This window comes from Periplaneta americana, chromosome 7 (assembly GCF_040183065.1).
Source record: "Periplaneta americana isolate PAMFEO1 chromosome 7, P.americana_PAMFEO1_priV1, whole genome shotgun sequence".
In the NCBI taxonomy this organism is placed as follows: Eukaryota; Metazoa; Arthropoda; class Insecta; order Blattodea; family Blattidae; genus Periplaneta; species Periplaneta americana.
The window spans coordinates 184,464,755-184,489,495 of NC_091123.1; the positions used below are offsets into that span (position 1 = coordinate 184,464,755).

Sequence of the window (24,741 nt, forward strand, 5' to 3'; positions counted from 1 at the left end):
CTTCTTAGAATTTAATAGTAGCACGTAATGGAATAGTTAGTAGGAAAGAAACTGATGTACAGTAACTTGTAATGCGTGCTAATCATCTAATTCATTATTCTTTTGGGTGTGGCTTCAATCTTTTCTCTGATGAGAAATTATATTATATGAGTGTAAGCGGAAGCACATAATCATGTCTTCTTTGGAAACATCTATTTGCTAGTTTTTGTTTTCGTCTCCGTTTTTGGTGTGAAGTAATATTATGGCTGAGTTGTGAAATGGTTAAAACAGTTAGGTAGTTCATCTGTTCGTTTCCAGTGGTACAGTCATATCATTCACCTTACTTCCCAGTACAGATTTATCTGTTCTCTTGACTTTGGGTTTTCATTATTGAGAATGGAACATGTCGTGGATTGTTACTATAGTTTTAGAATGAAGTTTTCACTGAATGGCTACATTTTTGGATAGCAAATGATCTGTTTGTGATGTCCTAATTGGAAAAGGAAGACTATCTTACAAGCTCAGGAGAAATTCTGCAAACGGGACAGGACAGTAATCTAATCTTTTGTCAGAATAGAAGCTGAATCACTTCTATATAAGAAGGCGTGTTTCTTCAATTAACAATAAAAAGGATTAGTGAAGAATATAGCAGAAATTCTCTTTCGTTTCATTGCGTTTTTCTTAGAAAGTTATATAGTTAAATTAAATATGTGTATTAATCTTTACTTGAAAGACTTTAGCATTTACACTTAGATAAATAATCATTGCATATTATAATGTACTAGAACCAGTTCTGTAATTAGGTAGTGTTATGTAAATGGGCTGAAAACAGTTTTGCGCCCTCACCAACTAACTTAACGTAAATCTTAAAGATTTAGCAGTCAAAATGTAAAAAAAAGTAGCATTTAACAATAATTTAACATATGCTACTATCTGAAGCAGGCATCTGTGAAGTTACAAAATATCGAAAATTTATTTGTAGTACATTAGTCCATAATTGTCAAATTTCTCCATGGATATGGGATACAATATATGTAATACAGCCCATTATAACTTTGCGGGCCCAAAAAAACTTTTATAGGCCATAGAGTCAAAAATATGCCCTTTATTTACTTATAATTATTTAATTGGCAACAGCTTATCTTCAGCTTGTTTGGCTTTAATAACAACTCCAGAAGGAATTTCGGTTTCAACAGATCCCGACATCATTTTCAACATAACAGAACATTGTTTATTAAATTCAGAGACTGGTAACTTAACAACAAAGAAATATTAGGCTCATGCATGGCCTCGCTCAACGAATAATTTTTATTCTACTTATTCTTTTTTTTTTTTTTTCTAGTATACAGAGCCCCTAAATACCAAAACAAAATATGCTAAACAAGACATAAAGGGTGCGGCAAAACATCCTCCCTAATTTAAAGTTAAAAAAAAAAACAGGTGGATCAAAATAAGGAAACTTTATTAATATGAATGATATCTTAACAGTGGGAATTTTTCATTTTTGAATAACGTGTCTCTCAAGTTGTGTCCTTCAGTATCAATGCATTGTTGAATGCAACTTCGGAAATTCTGCATCACTCTAAGTTAGCATTTCTTGAGGAATAAGATCAATTTCTTCCTGTATTGCATTTCTTAGATCTGGCAAAGTCCTAGGCCGATATTTGAACACCTCAGCCTTAAGATGCCCCCTTAGAAAAAAATCGCAGGGTGCAAGGTCTGGTGATCGTGCTTCATCACTAAAAGGAACCACAGCATCTTCAGCATCTGCATTACACATTTTCACTCATCAGGATGCGTGAATCATTAAAATTTCCGATACTGGAGTGGACAGAACCCTCGTGAACTTCATGAAAAACCTCTACATAATGACCGTGTTACTGTATGGTGCGCGGTTGCAAGAGTCGGGATACTTGGTCCTTACTTTTTTGAAGAGGATGGTGCTACTGTGACAGTGAACTCTCAGCGGTACTCTTTTATGATCAACAATTTTTTGGCACCAAGACTCAATGCGCTGCAGATTGACCAGGTATGGTTTCAGCAGGACGGAGCCACCTCTCACACAACTCAGATTTCTCTCCAAGTCCTGAGACAGAGGTTTCCCAGACACTTAATTTCTTCACGTGGCGACATCCCCTGGCCAGCACGATCACCAGACCTTGCACTCTGCAATGTTTTTCTCTGGGGGGCATCTTAAGGCTGAGATGTTCAAACATCGGCCGAGGACTTTACCAGACCTGAGAAATGCAATACAGGAAGAAATTGGTCTTATTCCTCAAGAAATGCTAGTTAGAGTGATGCAGAATTTCCGAAGTCGCATTCAACAATGCATTGATAGTGAAGGACACCATTTGAGAGACACGTTATTCAAAAAATGAAAACTTCCCACTGTTAAGATACCATTCATATTAATAAAGTTTCCTTATTTTGATCCATCTGTTTTTTATTTAAACTTTAAATTAGGGAGGATGTTTTGCCGCACCCTTTACAAACACAAAGTGAATTTGTAACTTAAAACTCTTATCAGAAAGTTTTCATTTATCCAATTACGGACTACTGCACCAAAAATAATGTATGAACCTTTGGCGAAATTTCATGTTTAAACCTCAGCCCACTTGCATCTTCGGGCCAGAGACCCTCTGCAGCAACTCCGTAGCCCTTGCTATAAACATCTTCATTTCACCCTAGATACATAAATTATTATTTTAGCTCGACTTTTTTTTTGCCTCCCTGGGCCTGGACTCCTGTGGTCCATGCTTAAATACAGGCCTGACTAGTTCATATTTGTCTAGAAGTCATCTGTGTGCTCAGAATATTAACATATAAGTATTTAGGGGAATGGAAAAGGTATGAATGTGCATATCATTAATTGAATAATCAGCATCCCAGGCATATTCACTTTCAAGTCTAAGCAACTGCATGTAGAAATTATAAAAAATAGGAACAGTATGAGTCAGTTTTTTCTTTGCTGCCATTTCACCAGTTCATCATCATTATCAGTGCTCTCACAGTCTAGTATATACAGTCACGAAGCTTGAGTTGTTGAGGGTACCAGGAACAATAGACTGTGCTGATATTATTTCACATTGTCTGTAATGAGGCAATAGCAGCGATCCTAGTGTTAGCAACTATCTATGGATGCATATTCCCTACATATTGAGCTTCGTGACTGTATATACTACTAGGTGTTCATTTCAAAGTGTGTCATGACGTCACTGTTGTGAGTCAGCAATTTGAAGCAAGTTTAAGCTTTTATGTCAGAGAAGTTGCCTATTAATCAAGGCGTTCAATCTGAACTTGAGAACGTGTACGGTATAACTTGAACATCGTAGCAACAGATGGCGGTCTGTACGATCTGTGTGCTACCATAACCTCTTTCGAACTGTGTTTTGTGCGGCCAAGTCATACGCAGGGTATTTGTTATCACTGGTTGCGTAATTCCACAACACAAATCAAATGCTCCGTGTCCATGTTGACTGTCGAAGTTAATGTCAATAAATACTGTACGTAAGTAATCGTCTTAATCCTCTCCCCATATTCCGACAGTAAGAAAAAAACTCACCCCAGTACATGTTTCCAAACAGTTCACATTCCTGCCATTACTGGAGTTACTGTACGTATCAGTAAGTACTCTTCAGAATGAACGCCGTACTTGCTAGGCAACTTCTCTGGCACATAGGTAATATGCCTCTGCGGAAGTGTAGGAAGAATGAATTGTCTAGGCTCATCGGCTAGCCACATGCCGTCATACAGCGAGCCATGACACACTTTGAACTGAACACCCAGTAAATTTTGGTGCTATCATGTGTCATGCAATTACTGACACGGATATGATTATCCTCTGCCATGGAGAATACACACTGTATGATTTAACGTAAGTTAGATGGATTGAGAGGAGTGGAGAAATTGTCTAGTTGTTAAAGTGAGCCAACTTGTTTTATCATTGGATCCTATTAAATAGGTTTAACATTTACACAGTACCGAATCACGCAAGTGAAGTGGGTAGGCACACACACACACACACGTGCGCACACACACACACACGCACGCACACACATAGACAGATTAATGCATGAGACACTTGCAAAGGTTATTTAAAAAAATGTATTGTTTATATTTAAGATATTACATATTTAGTTTACATTAAATAGATATGGGGATTTGTTAGACTGGTTTACAGTTGGTAATACTGATTAATTTAGTAGTAAGTGCGTTGCTATTCTGTATTATGCCGCTGTCTTCTGCTCTTCATAAACATCCAGGCTCCAGCGGTAGCTGACAAACTTCCCCATTTTGCCATGTCGCTTATCTGGAAAGATGACACACACAATAAGTAAAGCAACGAACACTGTTCAAGCTCTATTTGAGTTAATAGGAATAACTTTAGAGTAGTAAATAATATCTATCCTCTGCTGAGGTCAAAGTGATGACGAATACAGCCATAAATTCAGTGAGCTTGAATTAGAGTACCAGCAGAGAAGATAAAGATTTCTTTCCTTTTTATAGAGACAGAATGTTTCTTGTTTTATGTTTGTCTTTGTGGCCTTGCACAATAGTGACTACAGGAATACTTGCTACTGGTCTATGTTATCGGTACTTCAATATTTTCATATAAATGAGGATGAAGTAGGCCAAAAGAATCTATCTTTGAAGCAGATAAATGATTTATTAGAAGATTTTTAATCTATATCAGTACATTGCTTTTTTATATGTATAATGTAACTAGCCATCTGCTTTAAGATACGTTCTTATGTATGGATGGAAGGGAAATAAGTGTTTTTATTTCAACTGATATTATTATGCTCGAAAAACATAATAATAATAATAATAATAATAATAATAATAATAATAATAATAATAATAATAATAATAATAATTTATTTTTATTTATTTATTTATTTACTAATATTTATTGTGCTGTACAACAGCCTGGGGCCAATAACAGTTCAGCACAAGATAAGAGTTAGCAAGATTTACAGTGAACAAGGAATAACCAAATAGTGCATACAAATAATTATTAAAATTAGAGACAAATATAAAAAAATGAATAGGTAACTGCAAAATACATGATACAGAAAAGCTAAAAACAACACAAACGAAATTGAAATGAATATGCTTAATATAAGAATAGCCAAACAACAAACTATACATTAAACGGATATGAATTAATATAATATAAATTGGCAGCTTTCATGCATCTGACAACTGGAGAGAGAGATTTAGGCTTATAGGTATAAATAATAATAATAATAATAATAATAATAATAATAATAATAATAATAATAATCTTTTATTTATATTAAATGTTTATGGTATTTTTTTTGTAGGAATTTATTTACGATACTCATAGATCATGACGATGACTCTACTTTGAAATTATGTGTTTACATTTCTGTCTCTTTTTGTCTTTTAGCAGATTTATTGATTGTGCAATGGTACTCCCTTTCTGTATTGCAGTATTTATGAATTTTTTTTATCAGGTTACAAAAATTGATAAGTTTATCCCCATTTTGAGCATACCTTCCTTCTAGAAGGGAGGAAAAAAAGTAGAGTAATAAAATTGCAAGGGCATTGTGTTGTTGACTGAAGTTTTGAATTGACAGTCTTATAAATATAAGAAATCTTGTAATACTTGCTAAGAAGAGAGCAATACTTAATCCTACTTCAACCTCACTGGACACAAAAACAGTGAGAAGACTAGTAACAAATCGAACCCATGATCTATTTCACGCAGACGCATCGAAATTATCCCAGGACAAAATTTGGAGAAATATTAAAGGAACGTGGCAGGTGAACAAAACTAAACCTAGAAAAGAAGTAACAGCAACCTTGACTGAACACTGAGCAAGACTGTCTAGCATCACATCTATATCGCATGAAAATTTATATAACTCTGAACACTGCACTATCTGCAAGGGGCAGAGCACTAAAATGAATGGACAACATCTACTTCACTGCCGAAAACTGGATCCTAAGCTCTAGAAGACGAAGAACCTCTCAAAACTGTACTGGAACGTCAGAAGACTCATGGATTGAATCCTTACGTCTCGTCATTAGATAACAATAACAGAAATCTTGTAAATATAAGATTTGTTACAAACATCCTGACATTAAGTAGACATGTAGGCATCATATAGTTTTGCATTCTTATCAAAGTGATGGACGTCCAAACTTTTGAGATGTACAACATAATAGAAATACACAATTTAGATTGTTATTACTCTGGGAAATGGCAAAAAGAAATAATTTTTCGGTCTTAATATATTTATGTACAAATCATACTATACATAAGCAAATTAAAATTGATATACTTATGTATCAAGCTTATATATACATTAGCTTCTGACTATGATATTGCATTCGAAGTTATGTTTGAATAATTTTAAGCTTAGTTTTCAGCCACTTTTTATGTTATCTATTACACCTAGCAATTGGAGTTCGATGAGATTAATGATTTGGTATGTACTTACAGATAATGACATTGCATATCTTTGGTCAGCATTTTGAAGTAAAGTAGGCTATAAGTTTTACTCATAACTCGGCATGTTTTCACAGAAAAAGTGTACATAAAGGAATAATTTTTTTCTGTCGACATATTTTAGCAATACCTGTATCTGTATTAAAATTTAAAACTTTCCAAGAGGTATGACATAAGAGAGGAGTGAAAACATTGACCACAGTTTATTTTTATGCTAAGTCATTAAACATGGAGCAAAATTAATATATTTTTGTTTTGTTTCCAGTATGAAGAATTGCCTATAAGTGTCATTAACTTCCCCTCCATCTATTGTACGTGACTTGCCTGCCTGAACTCGTAACATAATGTAACTTTGTAAACATACATGTCTTTCTTCCTTGCTTCCTCCCATCTCACCGTGACGACACCAATGTGCGAAATGTTGACTGTTGTGCCATTTCTGTTTTCTTTGATGTCTCAATGCCTGAAACACATAATAATGTTATAATAAGTGTATAATTCTACCAATTCGTCATTATGTGAAGTATTACTCTATTGAAATTGGATTAATGTAGTTGTGATAAAATTTAGAATGATAAGAGAGATAAGAAAGATAATTTAAATTAGTGTTTTTCAGGAACTATTAGATACCGTAACTCAAGTACATTGTTGATTTATTTTTCCGGAGATTTTGCTTTATTCATTCATCTCCATTATATTTCTGTAAATCTTAAACCAGTAGGCCATGTTATAAAATGTAAGTTTGATTTCCATTGTTGAATTGGTTGCAGTCATTCATTATCACTTATCATTTTTGTAATTGTGATGCAATATTTGGGGAATAAAAGTCAATTAGGTGTTCAGGACTTGGAACGTGCAAGTTAGGTTCAGGGAATTAACAAAACATGAAATAAAATAATGACTTTTTTTAAGTTACGTGTATGTTTACTCTTCTTGTAAAGAGACACTTCACACTAACGATAATAGCCGCCCTTTATCCTATCATTGAGGATAACGAATTTTGTCTTGCAGGTGTCCCAACCTTAGAAATACAATTAATCTTAAACAGTATAAAAAATTTCATATATGTCTTGTTAACCATACTATAGAAAGAGGCATTGAAAACAAACCAATCAACTAACCTTTATTCCTGATAATATATTTGTAGTTTTAGTTTTGTATGTGAAGTATCTCACTCAGTTTTTTCTAATATTCTGTATGCTATATTATAGTCTACTGCTTTGAAGTAGTGGTTAGTATGTGTGACTGCAAAACTAATGGGCTCCGGATCGAATCCTGGTTAGGACAAGTTGCCTAGTTGAGGTATTTTTTCTGGGGTTCTCCCTCAACTCGTTAAGAGCAAATGCTGGGTAACTTTCAGAGTTTGTTTCACTGTCATTATTACCTTCATCTTCTTTCATCCTGCGTACTTTCATACTTATTTATGTTGTCCTATCATATGGGGCTAATAGAATCCGACCTAATGGGTGCCTCAACCTCAACGTCAGAACAGGATTCTTAATCATATTCGCCAAGACGCAAATGGCTACATGTCAGTAAGTTCAATATATATAAATTACTGTACGTGATAATATTAACAAATGTTAACCTTCTTACTAAAACTTCTTGAAATGTCTCCCCGTTATTTACTTTCTTGCTAAAACTTCTTGAAATGTCTCCCCATTATTTACTTTCTTGCTAAAACTTCTTGAAATGTCTCCCCATTATTTACCTTCTTGCTAAAACTTCTTGAAATGTCTCCCTGTTATTTACTTTCTTGCTAAAACTTCTTAAAATGTCTCCCCGTTATTTACTTTCTTGCTAAAACTTCTTGAAATGTCTCCCCATTATTTACTTTCTTGCTAAAACTTCTTGAAATGTCTCCCCATTATTTACTTTCTTGTTAAAACTTCTTGAAATGTCTACCTGTTATTTACTTTCTTGCTAAAACTTGTTGAAATGTTTCCCCATTATTTACTTTCTTGCTAAAACTTGTTGAAATGTCTCCCCATTATTTACTTTCTTGCTAAAACTTCTTGAAATGTCTCCCCATTATTTACTTTCTTGCTAAAACTTCTTGAAATGTCTCCCCATTATTTACTTTCTTGCTAAAACTTCTTGAAATGTCTCCCCATTATTTACTTTCTTACTAAAACTTCTTGAAATGTCTCCCCATTATTTACTTTCTTGCTAAAACTTCTTGAAATGTCTCCCCGTTATTTACTTTTTTGCTAAAACTTCTTGAAATGTCTCCCCGTTATTTACTTTTTTGCTAAAACTTCTTGAAATGTCTCCCCGTTATTTACTTTTTTGCTAAAAGTTGTTGAAATGTCTCCCCATTATTCACTTGAGACCTATCACTCGAATTGTGTTACCAGCTTGTTCCTTCATTTTATTTTGTATCCTAATAATAAGCTTTGATCCTATTCAGTATTCACCCTTCACTTCAAAAACTCCTGGTGTTTTTTAGTCACTTATTTAATGCGCTGTATCAGTTACTGAGTTATTTACTATAGATGGAATTGGTGATAGTGAGATGAGGTTGAGGATTCTTCATGTGATTACCTGGCATTTGCTGTACAGTTGGGGTAACCTCGGAAAAAAACCTAATGAGGCAGTCAGCCCAAATGGGAATTGAACCCATGCCCGAGTGAAGTTCCAGATGAGTAGGCAACAGAGCTACTGCATGAGCTATACCAGTCACTAAGAACTCTTGATATTGTGTATTAAAATTCAACCACTGATAATTTTAGTACTGGTACTCTATGAAGTTGTTATATTAGTAGGAACTTGATTGTGAGATTATGGTTATGGTGGCGATGATGATGATGATGATGATTAAGATGTCGACGACGAAAATCATGATAACAGTAGTGATCGAAATTCTGTTAATAGTTAGTGATAATGGTGATTGTGATGATGATAATGATTATTTTGATGATGATTATCTTGTTGTGATGATTTATCGTGATTTTAAGAGTGCTTTGATTTCGTTCACTAATTCATTGATTTCATATGATCAGCGACCTATGATTCTCTTCATCTGTTAACATTTTCGGTTTCTTTTAGTGTCATTTTTTTCTGTTTCTTATCTCTAAAATATGAATTAATGAAATTACAAGTGTTACACACGTATTCAGTTTGTTGCCGTATCTCCAGCTCGCTGTGATAAACCATTTGTCGGTCACTGTGATTATTGATCCGTATTCTGCTGCCAGGAACCCAGAACTTCTCCAGTTTCTCCTTCACAACTTTATCTTGATCAGATCTATAACTTACAACTTGAATTCCATCAGCACCTTTGCTGCCTGAAAAAGTACAGTAATGCTGTAGATTGAATCTAAGAAAAGAATTGTGTGTAGTAATTAGTACTTTTTTTCCTGATTTTTTAAATGAAATTAACGTACTTTGTAATTCGTAGTGATACTTTTATACTATGAAAATATTTTTATTATCAGTAGAATGGCAGTGAAGCAGAAACTGATTAAAATTGCAAGTAAAAACAAAAATAATCGTAGTAAATCTTTCACATTCATATGTTTCACAAAAGATTCACTCTTTATAATGCGATATTTTAATGAATTTAAATACTTTTTATTGTCACAATCATGCCATGATATGAAAGAAAAATTTCACAACCTCGAGCGGGATTCGAACCTGCGACTTCCTGCACTCCGGTCAGGCGCTCTACCAACTGAGCTATCGAGTTCGTCTCATGTCAAAGACTTGGAATCATCCTTTCATACTGGCGACTCTGTTATAGAGTACTGTCCATAGCGTCTGATCTAGTCAGCACTGCTTATGGTTGGGAAGAAACTTTACAAATGTAATCTTCATCTTACGATGTTGGATGACGTATATACGTTTTTCTTTCATACCATGGCATGATTGTGACTATAAAAAGTATTTAAATTCATTAATATGTCACATCAACGGACGTATATACGTCATCCAACATCGTAAGATGAAGATTGCGATATTTTAGTACAGTTTTGCATTCCATATACAAAGATGTTGAAAGTGCGAATCTTTTTGAGTATAACAGGAGTTAAAAGGGACAGTCTAAAAAGGACTGCATTTCTGTATATACAGAAATAACGACGTGAAATTAATTATTTGTTTTCAATTATTTTTTTAAAAAGACGAGACTTTTTTTAATGAATTGATAATAATTATCACTAAACATGAGCATTTCAGAACTTTTTTTTACATTTTACACTTCGAGCATTATTTCGCAGCCCTCCAAGGATTTCAACACATACACTCACACACAACATACAACATAATGGAAAGCAATGCTGCATCAGAGTTGTAATAAGTTCCATTGTTTTTCAGTGTTTTGTGGTCAGGCGCCGAATGTTAAGGTTAGATTTCTCTATCAAAGCAATCAGAATTCATGACTATTTATCTCCAATGTTTACTCTATGCTTTATGTTAGAGTTTTTTATTTGCACGAATTTTATTTTTAGTTTTTTTTAACACTTATTCAATTACCTTTCAGTACCCAGAAAGTAGAAACATACGAAATAGTTTGATCTAGTAATAAATGGAAGATTAGGTCAAAATCGTAGTAATTTCCTGTGATAAAAAAGATAAAATTAAAATAATAAAGATAAAAACGAAAAAAGGTAATTTTTATGTTACAAACAGGCTTCATCAGGTAACATTATGAAAAATTAAACCAGTTTCTTAGTATTTCCTCTAATAAGAAATGATTTTTTTTATGTTTGCAATAATAATAATAATAATAATAATAATAATAATAATAATAATAATAATAATAATAGTGGTAGTAATAATAATAATAATAATAATAATAATAATAGTAGTAGTGGTAGTCAGTGGTTGATATTCAAAAAGTTTAACAACCAGTTCTTTCGTGTGTACCTATGTTAAACATATGCCTATATGTCCATGGTAATTGCAAATATTACCTAGAAATAATTTAACAATCGATTTGTTCAAACTGGTGCGAACTGGCTGAATGTCACTACTGGTGGTAGTGGTAGTAATGATGATGATGATGATAATAATAATAATAATAATAATAATAATAATAATAATAATAATAATAAATAATAATTTGGGAGGGATCTCTTGTGTAATAGCTGTAAATTAGTAATTTCAATTAAAATTAATTCGTTTTCTTTAAGTTCACTTTATGATTTCTTCACAACGAGAACTAAATTAGTAACACTTCAGTGTAATTTGGAATTATATTTTGAACTAATCAATCAATCTTCTTAATGTTTAACTTACTGTTGTAGTCATTCTTCAAATTAAATTTTTGTGTAGCTAAATAAACACACATATGATCTTTGTTTAAAGTTAATCTGTTCTACATAATCAGCTTTTGCCCTGTAATTGAATGCACACTTATATTATCAAGGTTCGGTAGAACTTCAGGATTTAAGTTTCAGTACGTGACTTTTTGATAAGAAAGAATATGTCGTGAATTCTGTTAGGGTTTCACGCTTCCTCCATTGCGACCTTTGTTTTGTAAATATTTGGAATGAAATGTTTGTTTGTTCACATCTTTACAATGGCATATTTCTCTCGTTCTTTTGTCTTACTATTTTTGTTTCACTGTTACATAACCAAAAATATTTACAGTGCAAAACTATTTTCGCGAATTTATAACGTTTTTGGTGCATGTATGTATGTATGTATCTATGTAGATTATTTCATACTGTGCCTCTGTTATTACAAAAAAGAATGATAGTGAATGATTTAGGCTATCTCTACACCCTCTGTTTCTAAACTAAATGCTTGCTTCTGTTCTTTTAAACACAGTAAGTTAAAGATAAAGGCACTGGTGGCTCGTGAACTTGTGGATTGGGGGAGCTGCAGTAGATTTTGGTACATACAAATTTCACTTCTTGATATCATTACTAATAAGTATAGGAAAAAAATAAATGCACTACATATCGAAAAATCAAAACTTCCTGACTTAGTTGGGAGATGTCTGTGGCATCATTTGCCATAATCACTCATCATGTCCCCTGAGGGGAAGTTCATATTGGCCACAAAATTTGATACAATCAATATTTTTTTGAAATAATTTGACGATTTTTTCTTGATTATGTTTGAGAATGTTTGTTCTGTTCATTTCACTTAATTGCGCAGCAATATTAGTTATTCCTAACATAGCCAATGAAACAACATTTTTCAGGTGAGACTGCAAAGTTTCGTGCTTTTTAATTTTTAGGGGCAAATGTCCTAAATCTATGCAGTATCATCACCGAAGAGGAGGGAAGGAAAACAAAATACAGAATTCTTTTTTGTTCACATCTACGTAACCACAAATGCTTAGCGTAAATTTCATTGTTATATTTCCTTACATATATGCACTATTTCGGCTGGAAGCTTGAGTAAGATTTAAGTCGGGTAACGGACGATCCTGTAATTTCACTTCATTACATCAATCTTCTCCCCAAGGGAAAGTTGAGAAAAATAAAATTAATATTCTGTAATTCACACACTCTCATGCTTGCACATTTGCACTGGTTAAGTTACGGTACTAAGACGTCACACCAAAGCAACACTCAGATATAGTGATGGTCAACAATGTTCTAAAACTGGAAAAGAAGTCTCTTTCGTATTTTACGTGCTATATCAAAAGGATTCTACTCGTGCAATCATTTTGAGTTAAGGCAAATCCTAAGGTTTTGCTGGAGACTGGATATATACGTAATAATAAGGCAAAAAATAATATTAATTTCATTATATTAACTCGATAAGATTCTACAACAATAAGTATGTGAAGAGAAAATAAAAATTTTGTCATTAAGTTTCAAGGGAATAGAGAATCCATTTGACGCAGCATTACAATAGCGGTGTGGGAGGGGAGGAAAGATCTTCCCTTGTGGCCTGGCTCTGCAAGCCACTGCAGCGAAATATGGGCTTTAATAGCGGCAGTTTCTCTCTGCTTCCCTTCACCTCTCTACCCCCTGACCATGCAAGACACACTCTCTATGAGCTGACCACCCTGCAGATCCCAGGACGACTTTGAATGCAGTGTCAATTCCAATACAGTTGACGCGCAAAAAGATTATGCATCAGATAATAGTACATATTCCCGGCCAGATGAAATATAAAGCAATTTACCAATAAAAGCTGTAACAATTCTTCTACAAATTAAAATAAATATTATTATTATTTTCCTGTCAAAGCAGGGAGTGCTGCAGCTCTTATGGACGAGCCGCCCCTGGATAAAGGTATCTTCTTTTACACAGCATGAAGGTGCATGGTGGTAGGGCTCCAGGCTCAGACCGCCTTTACCCCCAGGAAAGACCCTGTACTCAATTTGATAAGAGTAAGAATGAACCTCAGAGCTGTTCTGAAAGTTTTGGCAACAAGAAAAATCCCGTCATCAGTAATACAATAAACTGTGGTACAGTTTATTTCTGTGTGACAAAGTCTCAAGTCTAAAGCATGAACAGACTTATTATTGCTTATTAGTAAATTTTTCCTCAAATGATAATGAACTTATACGAAGGATTGTAATGTAATTCAAGATGGTATCTGAAATCCTGAACATCTATAATTCAAGTTTAATGCGTTAATGCTCGAACACATGTTTGAATAACTATGAATTAGAAGTTTTGTGTGAATGTATTTTGGGATATTCTGTAAATAATGTAAAGTGATCAGTTTTTCTTGATCAGTTAATCTTCTTAATGTATCCAGCTGTTTGCTGACAACATAAAGTCCACTATAGTTCACTGTAGTCTATTCAGTTGTTGTTTTTCACAGAAATGAGGGGTATTTTGATCGGTGTTCATTATAGATGCCTGTTGCTAGTAGCCACAGTTGGGGTGTAGTCAATATATACTGCAGGGCTGTGTCTTCTGCAACTGGTACTGACGATTTTAATTTACTTCTTTTGTGGTTTATGGATGGACAGTATAGAAGAATGTGTTCCAGATTATTACACCACAGACAAGTAGGATTATCAGAAATGTGAAATCGGTGTAGGTACAATTGTGTGACAATGCGACCTTTTCTGGCTCTTGCTAAAAATGTTTGAACATGTCTAGGCAAGTTTTTGTACATTTCCATGTCATTTGGTTTCTTTTGTACAGACTTGTTGATCCATCTATACTAATAATAAATCTGCAGCCGAAATTTTTCTGGTAATTTTAGATTTTCCAAAAATAATTGGTCCTAACATAAATAATTAACTACCCTGAAACCGAAAATCGCTTTTTTTTTTATTTTTGTTTGTATGTCTGTCTGTCTGTCTGTCTGTATGTTTGTTACCTTTTCACGCGATAATGGCTGAACGGATTTCGATGAAAATTGGAATATAAATTAAGTTCGTTGTAACTTAGATTTTAGGCTATATGGCATTCAAAATACATTATTTAAAAGGGGGGTTATAAGGGGGCTTGAATTAAATAAATCGAAATATCTCGCTTATTATTGATTTTTGTGAAAAATGGTATTTAACAAAAGTTTCTTTAAAAATAATTTGCGATAAGTTTTATTCCTTGAAAAATTTTGATACGACTGATATTTAATGAGATAAATGAATTTTAAAATTAAAATAACTGCCATCTAAGGCTGTGTAATGAATTAAAAAACAAATGACTTCGTCTATAAGGGGCCTTGGACAGCAACAATCGAAAGCTATGAAAGATAGCCTAAGAGAATGTTTCTGTATTTGTATGAAGTAATATCGGAAGCTAAATTAACCGATTTTTATAATTAATCATTATTTCACCATTGGAAAGTGTAGTTTCTTTAGATCGACATAATGCTATAATGTTATTACAGTAACTTCTGATATAATATAATATAATATAATATAATATAATATAATATAATATAACATATTATGTAATATTATAGAATATAATTTAAGTTATTTGAAGGGTTCAGAACCATAGTGGGCCAAGCGCCCATTTACTGAATACGTATAAAACAAGGGTTAAAATTAAGTTATTACCATAATTCAATGGAAACCTATAACAAGTAAAATAAAATATACACATTAAATCTAAATGATGTCAATCTTCATTAAACTATGGTTGCATGTAATAAAAATTAAGAAACCTGTTAAAGGAATTGTCATTGCACCAAATGAGTGTCTCTGGACCAACATGACCGCATTTTAATTATTTGAATACAATTTAAATTAAGTAACATAATAAACGATTTATCCTTCTATCAAACACGAATGTTCCCTGCATCAAACGTCCTATTTTAATTATGTAATTACTTTATATTTATTTCTAACGGGTGTAGCGGAGCGCACGGGTACGGCTAGTAGGTTTATAAAATGAGACTGTAGTGAAGCAAAAGCACTGGATAGAGATATCACTCGAAGACGTCTTGGTTGCAAATATGTTCCCTGTTTTGCAATATTATCGACTTTCTCTTTTCCAGGTATACCACAATGACTAGGTATCCATTGAAATGTTATTTCCTTTTGGAGTTCTTTTAGTTTACTTAGTTGTTTCTGAAGTGGAATAATTCTATGTGCATATAGGTTTGGTATATATTTAATTACATTAAATATAGCCCCCTTGGAGTCGGTAAGTATGCAAATAGGAATAGATTTTTCAGTTTTTCTTGATGAATATAGGAGATATGATTTTGTATTCTTAACATTGTAGATCATACTTTCTCAGCCATTCGTGAGAAGTGTAACCTTTCATATAAATAGACACACGTTCATAACGTTAATCTGCTTCTGCTACAAGTGTGTGGTGATCAATTCTAAACTATTTGCTTCCACCCTCCCCCCTTCTTCCACCATTTTGAATATTCGATTACGGACTTTTCCTCAAAGGAAACTGTAACGCATGTAATGCATTTATTATTATTATTATTATTATCTATACTAATAATAAATCTGTAGCCGAAATTTTTGTGGTAATTTTCGATTTTCCAAAAATAATTGGTCCTAACATATATAATTAACCGCCCTGAAACCGAAAATCGCTTTTTTTTTTTTTTTTTTTATTTTTGTTTGTATATCTGTCTGTCTGTCTGGATGTTTGTTACCTTTTCACGTGATAATGGCTGAACCGATTTATATGAAAATTGGAATATAAATTAAGTTCGTTGTAACTTAGAATTTAGGCTATTATTTAAAAGGGGGGGGGGTTATAAGGGGACTTGAATTAAATAAATCGAAATATCTCCCTTATTATTAATTTTCATGAAAAATATTACATAACAAAAGTTTCTTTAAAAATAATTTCCGATAAGTTTTATTCCATGCAAAATTTTGATAGGACTGATATTTAATGAGATAAATGAGTTTCAAAATTACAATAACAACGCCATCTAAGGCGGTGCAATGAAATAAAAAACAAATGACTTCGTCTATAAGGGACCTTGGACATAAACAATCGAAAGCTATTAAACATAGCCTACAGACAATGTTTCTGTGTTTGTATGAAGTAATATCGGAAGCTAAATTAACCGATTTGTATAATTAATTATTATTTCATCATTGGAAAGTGTGGTTTCTCTAGATGGACATAATGCTATAATGTTATTACAGTAACTTCTGAGTGAATCGAGGACAGGTAAGATTAAAATAGCTTCTTATGCACAGAAAACTTGATAGGCATTCGTTTCCTGTATTTCCTAAAATAATTTTTATGACTGGATCAAAATGATCGCATTTTAATTATTTGGATGCAATTTAAATTAAGTAACATATTAAACGATTTATCCTTCTATCAAACACGAATGTTCCCTGGATCAAATGTCCTATTTTAATTATGTAATTACTTTATATTTATTTCTAATGGGTGCAGCGGAGCGCACGGGTACGGCTAGTTATTACCATTATTATTATTATCAGTTATTACTATCATCATTGCTGTCTCTGTTTTCTTCCTTCTTTTTTCTTGTATTAGCTCGATGAGAGCTCTATAGTGTTCTTTTGACCCTGTTGACCCTCTATAGGGCTTTAATTTAATTTGTATTATTTTCATCAGCGTCTGTATTTCTTTTTTGCATTTATATGTGCTATCTGATAGAATGGAAGGGAAGGCCTTATGGACTTAATCCTGTCAGATTAAATAAATAAATAAATAAATAACGTCATCTGGAAAATACACTGATTTTCTTTTTCTTTTCTTCCTTTTTTTCTCGTGAAAGCCAATTAATATATTACGGGGTTTTAAGTTGAAAAATAGTAGTTATGAAAAAGAACAAAATCAAACAATATGCACATGAAGACAATCGAAACTGTAAAAACTGTTCGGTCCAAAATTCCAAGAATGAATTTTTTAGGAATAAAAATATGTGTATGACTTTCACGTATTAATTTGAACTAATTTTAAAAATACCTTAGTTGACTAGTTTCGGCTTGGGAGCCATCTTCAAAACTGCGTGGTCCTCGCATCTTCCGGTGTCTTCATCCCTGGTGGGGGTGCGTTTGTGTTGTGTAGTGTGGAGTCAAATAGTGTGTTTGTTCTGAAATTCAGTTATGTGTTGAGGATTTGTTGTGGGTGTGCTTTTGTGTGTCTGTATATTTCGTATTGCTCTAGTGTGTTTAGTTTCTGGTTTTTCGGATGAATATGTAGAATTTCCATGACTGTGCGCATGTTGCTGTAGGTGTGGTTGGCATTAGTGATGTGTTCTGCGTATGTGAAAGTGTTATGTGCTTATGGCTGTGATGTGTTCCTTGTAACGTGTTTGAAATGATCTGCCTGTCTGTCCAATATAGAAGTTGTTGCAGCTGTTGCATGTGAGGTTGTATTTGTTTGTGTTGTTTGTGTGTTGAGATGTTTTTTTATAGTGTTTTGTGTTCTGTATGCGATGTTATAGTTTAATTTCTTGAATGAAGATGCGATCTTGTGTGTGTTTTTGTTTTCGTATGTTAGTGTGATGTATTTTATGTGTTCTTGTGTTTGTGTTGTGTTCCTATGTTTCTTACAATTATGTTTTGTCTTTTTTATTATGTTGTCTGTTATGCTGGGGTTGTATCAATTTTCTTGACGCAAGGACCACACAGTTCTGATGCAGCCAAAACTAGTCAACTAAGGTATTTTAAATTTAGTTCAAGTTAACACGTGAAAGTCATATACTTACTTACTTACTTGCTTTTAAGGAACCCGGAGGTTCATTGCCGCCCTCGCATAAGCCCGCCATCGGTCCCTATCCTGAGCAAGATTAATCCAGTCTCCATCATCATATCCCACTTCCCTCAAATCCATTTTAATATTATCTTCCCATCTACATCTCGGCCTCCCCAAAGGTCTTTTTCTCTCCGGCCTCCCAACTAACACTCTATATGCATTTCTGGATTCACCCATACGTGCTACATGCCCTGCCCATCTCAAACGTCTGGATTTTATGTTCCTAATTATGTCAGGTGAAGTATACAATGCGTGCAGTTCTGCGTTGTGTAACTTTCTCCATTCTCCTGTAGCTTCATCCCTCTTAGCCCCAAATATTTTCCTAAGAACCTTATTCTCAAACACCCTTAATCTCTGTTCCTGTATCAAAGTGAGAGTCCAAGTTTCACAACCATACAGAACAACAGGTAGTATAACTGTTTTATAAATTCTAACTTTCAGATTTTTTGACAGCAGACTAGATGACAAAAGCTTCTCAACCGAATAATAACAGGCATTTCCCATATTTATTCTGCGTTTAATTTCCTCTCGAGTATCATTTATATTTGTTACTGTTGCTCCAAGATATTTGAATTTTTCCACCTCTTCGAAGGATAAATCTCCAATTTTTATATTTCCATTTCGTACAATATTCTGGTCACAAGACATAATCATATACTTAGTCTTTTGGGGATTTACTTCCAACCCTGTTGCTTTACTTGCTTCAAGTACAGGGACATCATTTTATTTTTACTTCAATTTTTATTGTACCTGAGTTTTTGAATGTACTTCACTCCCACCCCCTCTACTAGTAAACTTCCAACCGTTCACGACACAGAGAAGAGGGCGCGTAAGCAGTACTGAGTGAGTACAGTACGTTCCAGAAATATGTTCGCGTTTTCCAGTGACGAAAGAACTTTCAATATTGAATCATATTTTCGCACAGATACTGTCGTCCGTTTGCCTACGTCGCATCCCGGTTTCCCCCACCTGCTTCTGTTCGCTCCTCTGTAAAGTCTAGTAGCTGGGCTATCTAGCTCTTTTCTGAAAACATTAATTTCTGTTAGGAATTGGACGTCGACGTAATATTATACAACTGTTTAAAATAACTTAAATAAAAGGGCCTCGTTAAGTAATTAACTGTCACGTGATCCCCCCCCTCTTTCTACGACTAGAGTAGGTACAGAATTATTTCAACATGAGTTACTCGTACGAAGGACGAAACTGGTAGTTGTAATTAGGTACAATAATCTATAGTGTGATAATATGCACAAAAGAACTGAAGCCTGTATCGAAATGAACGGCCACCATTTTCAAAAATGTGTTTAAATATCCATATTATGATAATTTTCAATTTAACTTCATTCTCTATATCGTACGCTAATGTGCTGTAACAGTACAATTTACAATGCATAATTAATACGTCCGAATGGATAGCTCAATTCGTGAGTAAAAACACTAAGTGTTAATACAGTACTATATTTTGATTAAACAAAAACCTAATGAAAATTATCAAACTCAAAATTGCGATATTTTCTAGTTTACATAAATGGATGAACTACTTTTCTTCCCTCCTGTTCCTACTCCAATCGTGGAAGGGGTAGCAAACGGTGTTTCCTGTTTCAGTCGTTAATAGAAAGGTATAGCCAGATTAATATTAAAAATGTTAGTAAAATAAAATGATGTCCCTGTAGAATTTCCGTGTTGTCCCTAATCGTTTGTGGATTTTCTCCTAGTCATCCGCATAGACAAGCAGCTGATGTAACCCGTTCAATTCCAAACCTGTTATCCTGAACTTTCCTAATGGCATACTCTAGAGTGAAGTTAAAAAGTAAAGGTGATAGTGCATCTCCTTGCTTTAGCCGCAATGAATTGGAAACTCATCTGATAGAAACGGCCTATATGGACTCTGCTGTAAATTTCACTAAGACACATTTTAATTAATCGAACTAGTTTCTTGGGAATACCAAATTCAATAAGAATATTATATAAAACTTCTTTCTTAACCAAATCATATGTAAAAGTCGTATACATATTTTTATTCGTAAGTAATGTAGTGTTAAAAGTTGTGTAATCAAGATGTATGAATTTTTATTACTTGAATATTTAAATTAAGGGAACTTGTAATAGTGATGTGGATAACAGTTTTCATACTTTCCCCAATGTAATAAAAATCGGAGTGAGTGTAGGTCCTAACTCATGCCTGAATACAACAATTAATTTCACACATTTAATGCATCTTATTTCACCTCCGTACTAAAAGGAAAATATAGGACATGGATTTCTGTAACTCTCTTTTTCAGTGTCCGGACTAGTCTGAAGTTTTAATGAGGAACTTGAAAGAAGAGTTCGCAGGAAAAACGATGAATGTCACATTTCTGATAAGGATTAGATAATGATCTAATTGAGTCTATAACTGCAAGATGTAGTGCTGTTTCTATAGAAAATAAAGGAAAGGATTACTGTATTCGTGGTGATAAATCTCCTTTTTACCATTTTTCATAAGAACAACATTAAATTTCGCATTGATCCATTGATTTAGATAATGACATCAACCTTAAGAAAACTGTGACATTCATAATTTTTCCCGCGAACTCTTCAAATGCCATATTTTTATAATTCATAGAACTTCATGTTTTATATCAGCTTCTCTATCTTATTTCGTGATTACAATATCCCATCTTAATCTGAAGCAACATTTTTATACCTGTGTTACAAATTTACTCAACTTGATTTTAAAATACATTTAAATAATTTTCTTCTAAAGCTTTCTCTTATGTGTGATTAGGTGATCAAATTCATTTTTGTTTTTATTTAAGTATCATAATCCTGGTTATAGCATACAAGCAATGAGGAGGATTCCTAATAATCACATTTCTCATTATAGAGTAGTACCACAGTCTAGTATATAGTCACGAAGCTCAATACGTAGTAAATATGCATACATAGATAGTTGCTAACCACTAGGGTCGCTAATATCGCTTCATTACAGACAATGCGAAATAGTACTGGCACAGTGAATTGTTCCTAGCAACCTCAGAACTCAAGCTTCGTGACTGTATATACTAGACTGTGGTAGTACTAAATAAATATTTTGTTACATATGCATATTACATACCAACATTGTTAATGCTTACGTGATGTTGATGTCCTTATGCCGATCCCCCAGCGGTGCACGTCATTGTGCTCTACTTCCACAATATCTCCAGTTTCCATAACATTGCAAAATACTGATTTTTCCGACTCCTCCAACCATTTGGAAACCGTCATGACTGTAAACTTCAAGCTGCCAATTTGCTTTGATAGCTCAGGAATTCCTGCCATTATAGAGAATTGTATAACATCTGTATTAGTATGATCCTTTGTATGCATTGCTCACTCTCAAACCATTCTGATTTGTGATTCTGACTTCCACACCTGTGTTTGCATATGCATATGAGGCGTTAATTGCTGCTAATATGAAAGCCTATCAACGCAGCTTTACAGATGTCAGATGCATGTATGTTTTGCAGATGGCTAGCATTGAAATGTGTGTAAAGAGTTATTTGTAATACATTTCTTATTGAAAAAGAATATAACAAGTTTCAGTGGAAAAACACAGTGAGGCACCTGCAGAGCTGTAAATATATTTGCCTGTAAAGTGTATGATTTTGGAGAATAAAGTAAAACTAGTTGTTATAGGTAGGGTATGTTATGGGATTTCAGAGAGAAGAATGATTAAGAAATTAGCGGGGAAATTTCAGAAAGATCATTATACTTACTTACTTACAAATGGCTTTTTAAGGAACCCGAAGGATCATTGCCGCCCTCACATAAGCCCGCCATTGGTCCCTATCCTGAGCAAGATCAATCCAGTCTCTACCATCATATCCCACCTCCCTCAAACCCATTTTAATATTATCCTCCCATCTACGTCTCGGCCTCTCCAAAGGTCTTTTTTCCTACAGCTTCTCAACTAACACTCTATATGCATTTCTGGATTCGCCCATATGTGCTACATGCCCTGCCCATCTCAAACGTCTGGATATAATGTTCCTAATTATGTCAGGTGAAGAATACAATGCGTGCAGTTCTGTGTTGTGTAACTCTCTCCATTCTCCTATCACTTCATCCTCTCTCAAAGTGAGAGTCCACGTTTCACAACTGTACAGAAGAACCGATAATATAACTGTTTTATAAATCTTAACTTTCAGATTTTTTGACAGCAGACTGGATGATAAAAGCTTCTCAACCGAATAATAACAGGCATTTCCCATATTTATTCTGCGTTTAATTTCCTCCAGAGTGTGTTACTGTTGCTCCAAGATATTTCAATTTTTCCACCTCTTTTTTTCCATTTCGTACAATATTCTGGTCACGAGACATAATCATATACTTTGTCTTTTCGGGATTTACTTCTAAACCTATTGCTTTACCTCAAGTAAAATTTCCGTGTTTTCCCTAATTATTTGTGGATTTTCTCCTAACATATTCACGTCATCCGCATAGACAAGAAGCTGATGTAACCTGTTCAATTCCAAACCCTGCCTGTTATCCTGAACTTTCCTAATGGCATATTCTAGAGTGAAGTTAAAAAGTAAAGGAGATAGTGCATCTCCTTGCTTTGGCTCGCAGTGAACTGGAAAAGCATCAGATAAAATCTGACCTATACAGACTCTCCTGTAAGTTTCATTGAGACACATTTTAATTAATCAAACTAGTTTCTTGGGAATACCAAATTCAATAAGAATATCATATTAACCGAGTCATATGTCTTTTTGAAATCTATGAATAACTGATGTACTGTACCCTTATACTCCCATTTTTTCTCCAATATCTAAGACGATCATTATACATCTTGATTACACAACTTTTAACACTGTATCACTTCGAAATATGTATGATAAGAACTTTCTTGTGTTAAATATTATTAACGTACCTTGTTAACATGTTTCGGAAGATGACCGAAAATATGTCGAAACATGTTAACAAGGTACGTCAATAATATTTAACACAAGAAAGTTCTTATCATACATATTCCGACGATCATTATGCTACCCAAAATCATAATATATTTTGATAATTCAGAGTGCGCAACTGAAAGAATAATAAGAATAATGAGAGATAGGCAGGACTGTATTTTGCCGTTTTTAACAACTGAGTGGAACTGGTTTCACTTCTACATTTTCTGCTTTCACCATCATGGAAAGAAAGTCTGATGTAAGCCTCTAGTGAATTTTCTAGTACTGTGTTGTTCGTATTTCATAACAATGTCTTGTGTTTAAATCATAAAAGTCGTAATTCTCTAGCACCAAGTTTTAAGTCCCACGCTACACTGTGAACTCTGCAATAGGTGTTATTCAAAACAAGGTGTTACCTAATTTGTTTGGCATTGCCCTGATGCTCGTACGACCTTGTCTTCCAGAAGTCATGATGTGTAGTTAACACTGCTTTGGTCACTCACTAGCTGTAACTGTTCTGACGCTCATATCTTTGTATCTTATATTTACGTGTCAGATTTTACCTGTTGTGTAAGCGAGATAACATTATCTTGATCTACTACGTCTCAGGGTATTGATAATACGGAATATTTGTATAAAGGTCATAGTGAAGTGTGCAATAACAACTGACAGTTTGTAATGTTGGTATAAAGTAAACTTTGTAAAGATACTAAGCCACGTGTTATTATTAATATGAACACAAACAAGCCGAGTTTTGATAGGAGTCATAGCCTACTTTACTTTAAAAAAAATAAGAAAAAAGAAAGAAAGAAAACTGATGAAATACTTTTATGCTGAAATCAGAATGTATAATGATGTTTGTAGTTTGTTGCACAATCCAGTTCAGATAATCGTCATATAATTTATACATTATATTATTCGTATATTATATTATATATTATATTACCGGTTGTTCTGTATGGTTGTGAAACTTGGACTCTCACTCTGAGAGAGGAACATAGGTTAAGGGTGTTTGAGAATAAGGTGCTTAGGAAAATATTTGGGGCTAAGCTGGATGAAGTTACAGGAGAATGGAGAAAGTTACACAACGCAGAACTGCACGCATTGTATTCTTCACCTGACATAATTAGGAACATTAAATCCAGACGTTTGAGATGGGCAGGGCATGTAGCACGTATGGGCGAATCCAGAAATGCATATAGAGTGTTAGTTGGGAGACCAGAGGGAAAAAGACCTTTGGGGAGGCCGAGACGTAGATGGGAAGATAATATAAAATGGATTT

General features: G+C 33.8%; 2 protein-coding genes across 3 annotated transcripts in view; one reads left to right on the forward strand and one right to left on the reverse strand.

The window, feature by feature from the left end:
- The window catches only part of Prp16 (ATP-dependent RNA helicase l(1)G0007), an 84,483-nt gene that overhangs the window by 33,062 nt on the left and 26,680 nt on the right, over positions 1–24,741 (forward strand). The window lies entirely within an intron of this gene.
- Positions 4,073–24,032, reverse strand: l(1)G0469 (lethal (1) G0469). 2 transcript variants are annotated; one of them, XR_011333271.1, is made up of 5 exons: positions 23,876–24,032; positions 21,638–21,836; positions 9,569–9,744; positions 6,822–6,920; positions 4,073–4,288 (listed from the first exon to the last, which is right to left on the reverse strand). XR_011333271.1 is itself a non-coding variant. In XM_069832043.1 (5 exons), exons 1-5 carry the CDS (start codon positions 23,928–23,930, stop codon positions 4,196–4,198), a joined length of 603 nt encoding a protein of 200 aa, XP_069688144.1. In that variant the 5' UTR covers positions 23,931–24,031; the 3' UTR covers positions 4,073–4,195. The 2 variants fall into 2 exon arrangements, 1 of the variants encoding a protein (XP_069688144.1); XM_069832043.1 differs by having other exon boundaries at positions 21,657–21,836; positions 23,876–24,031.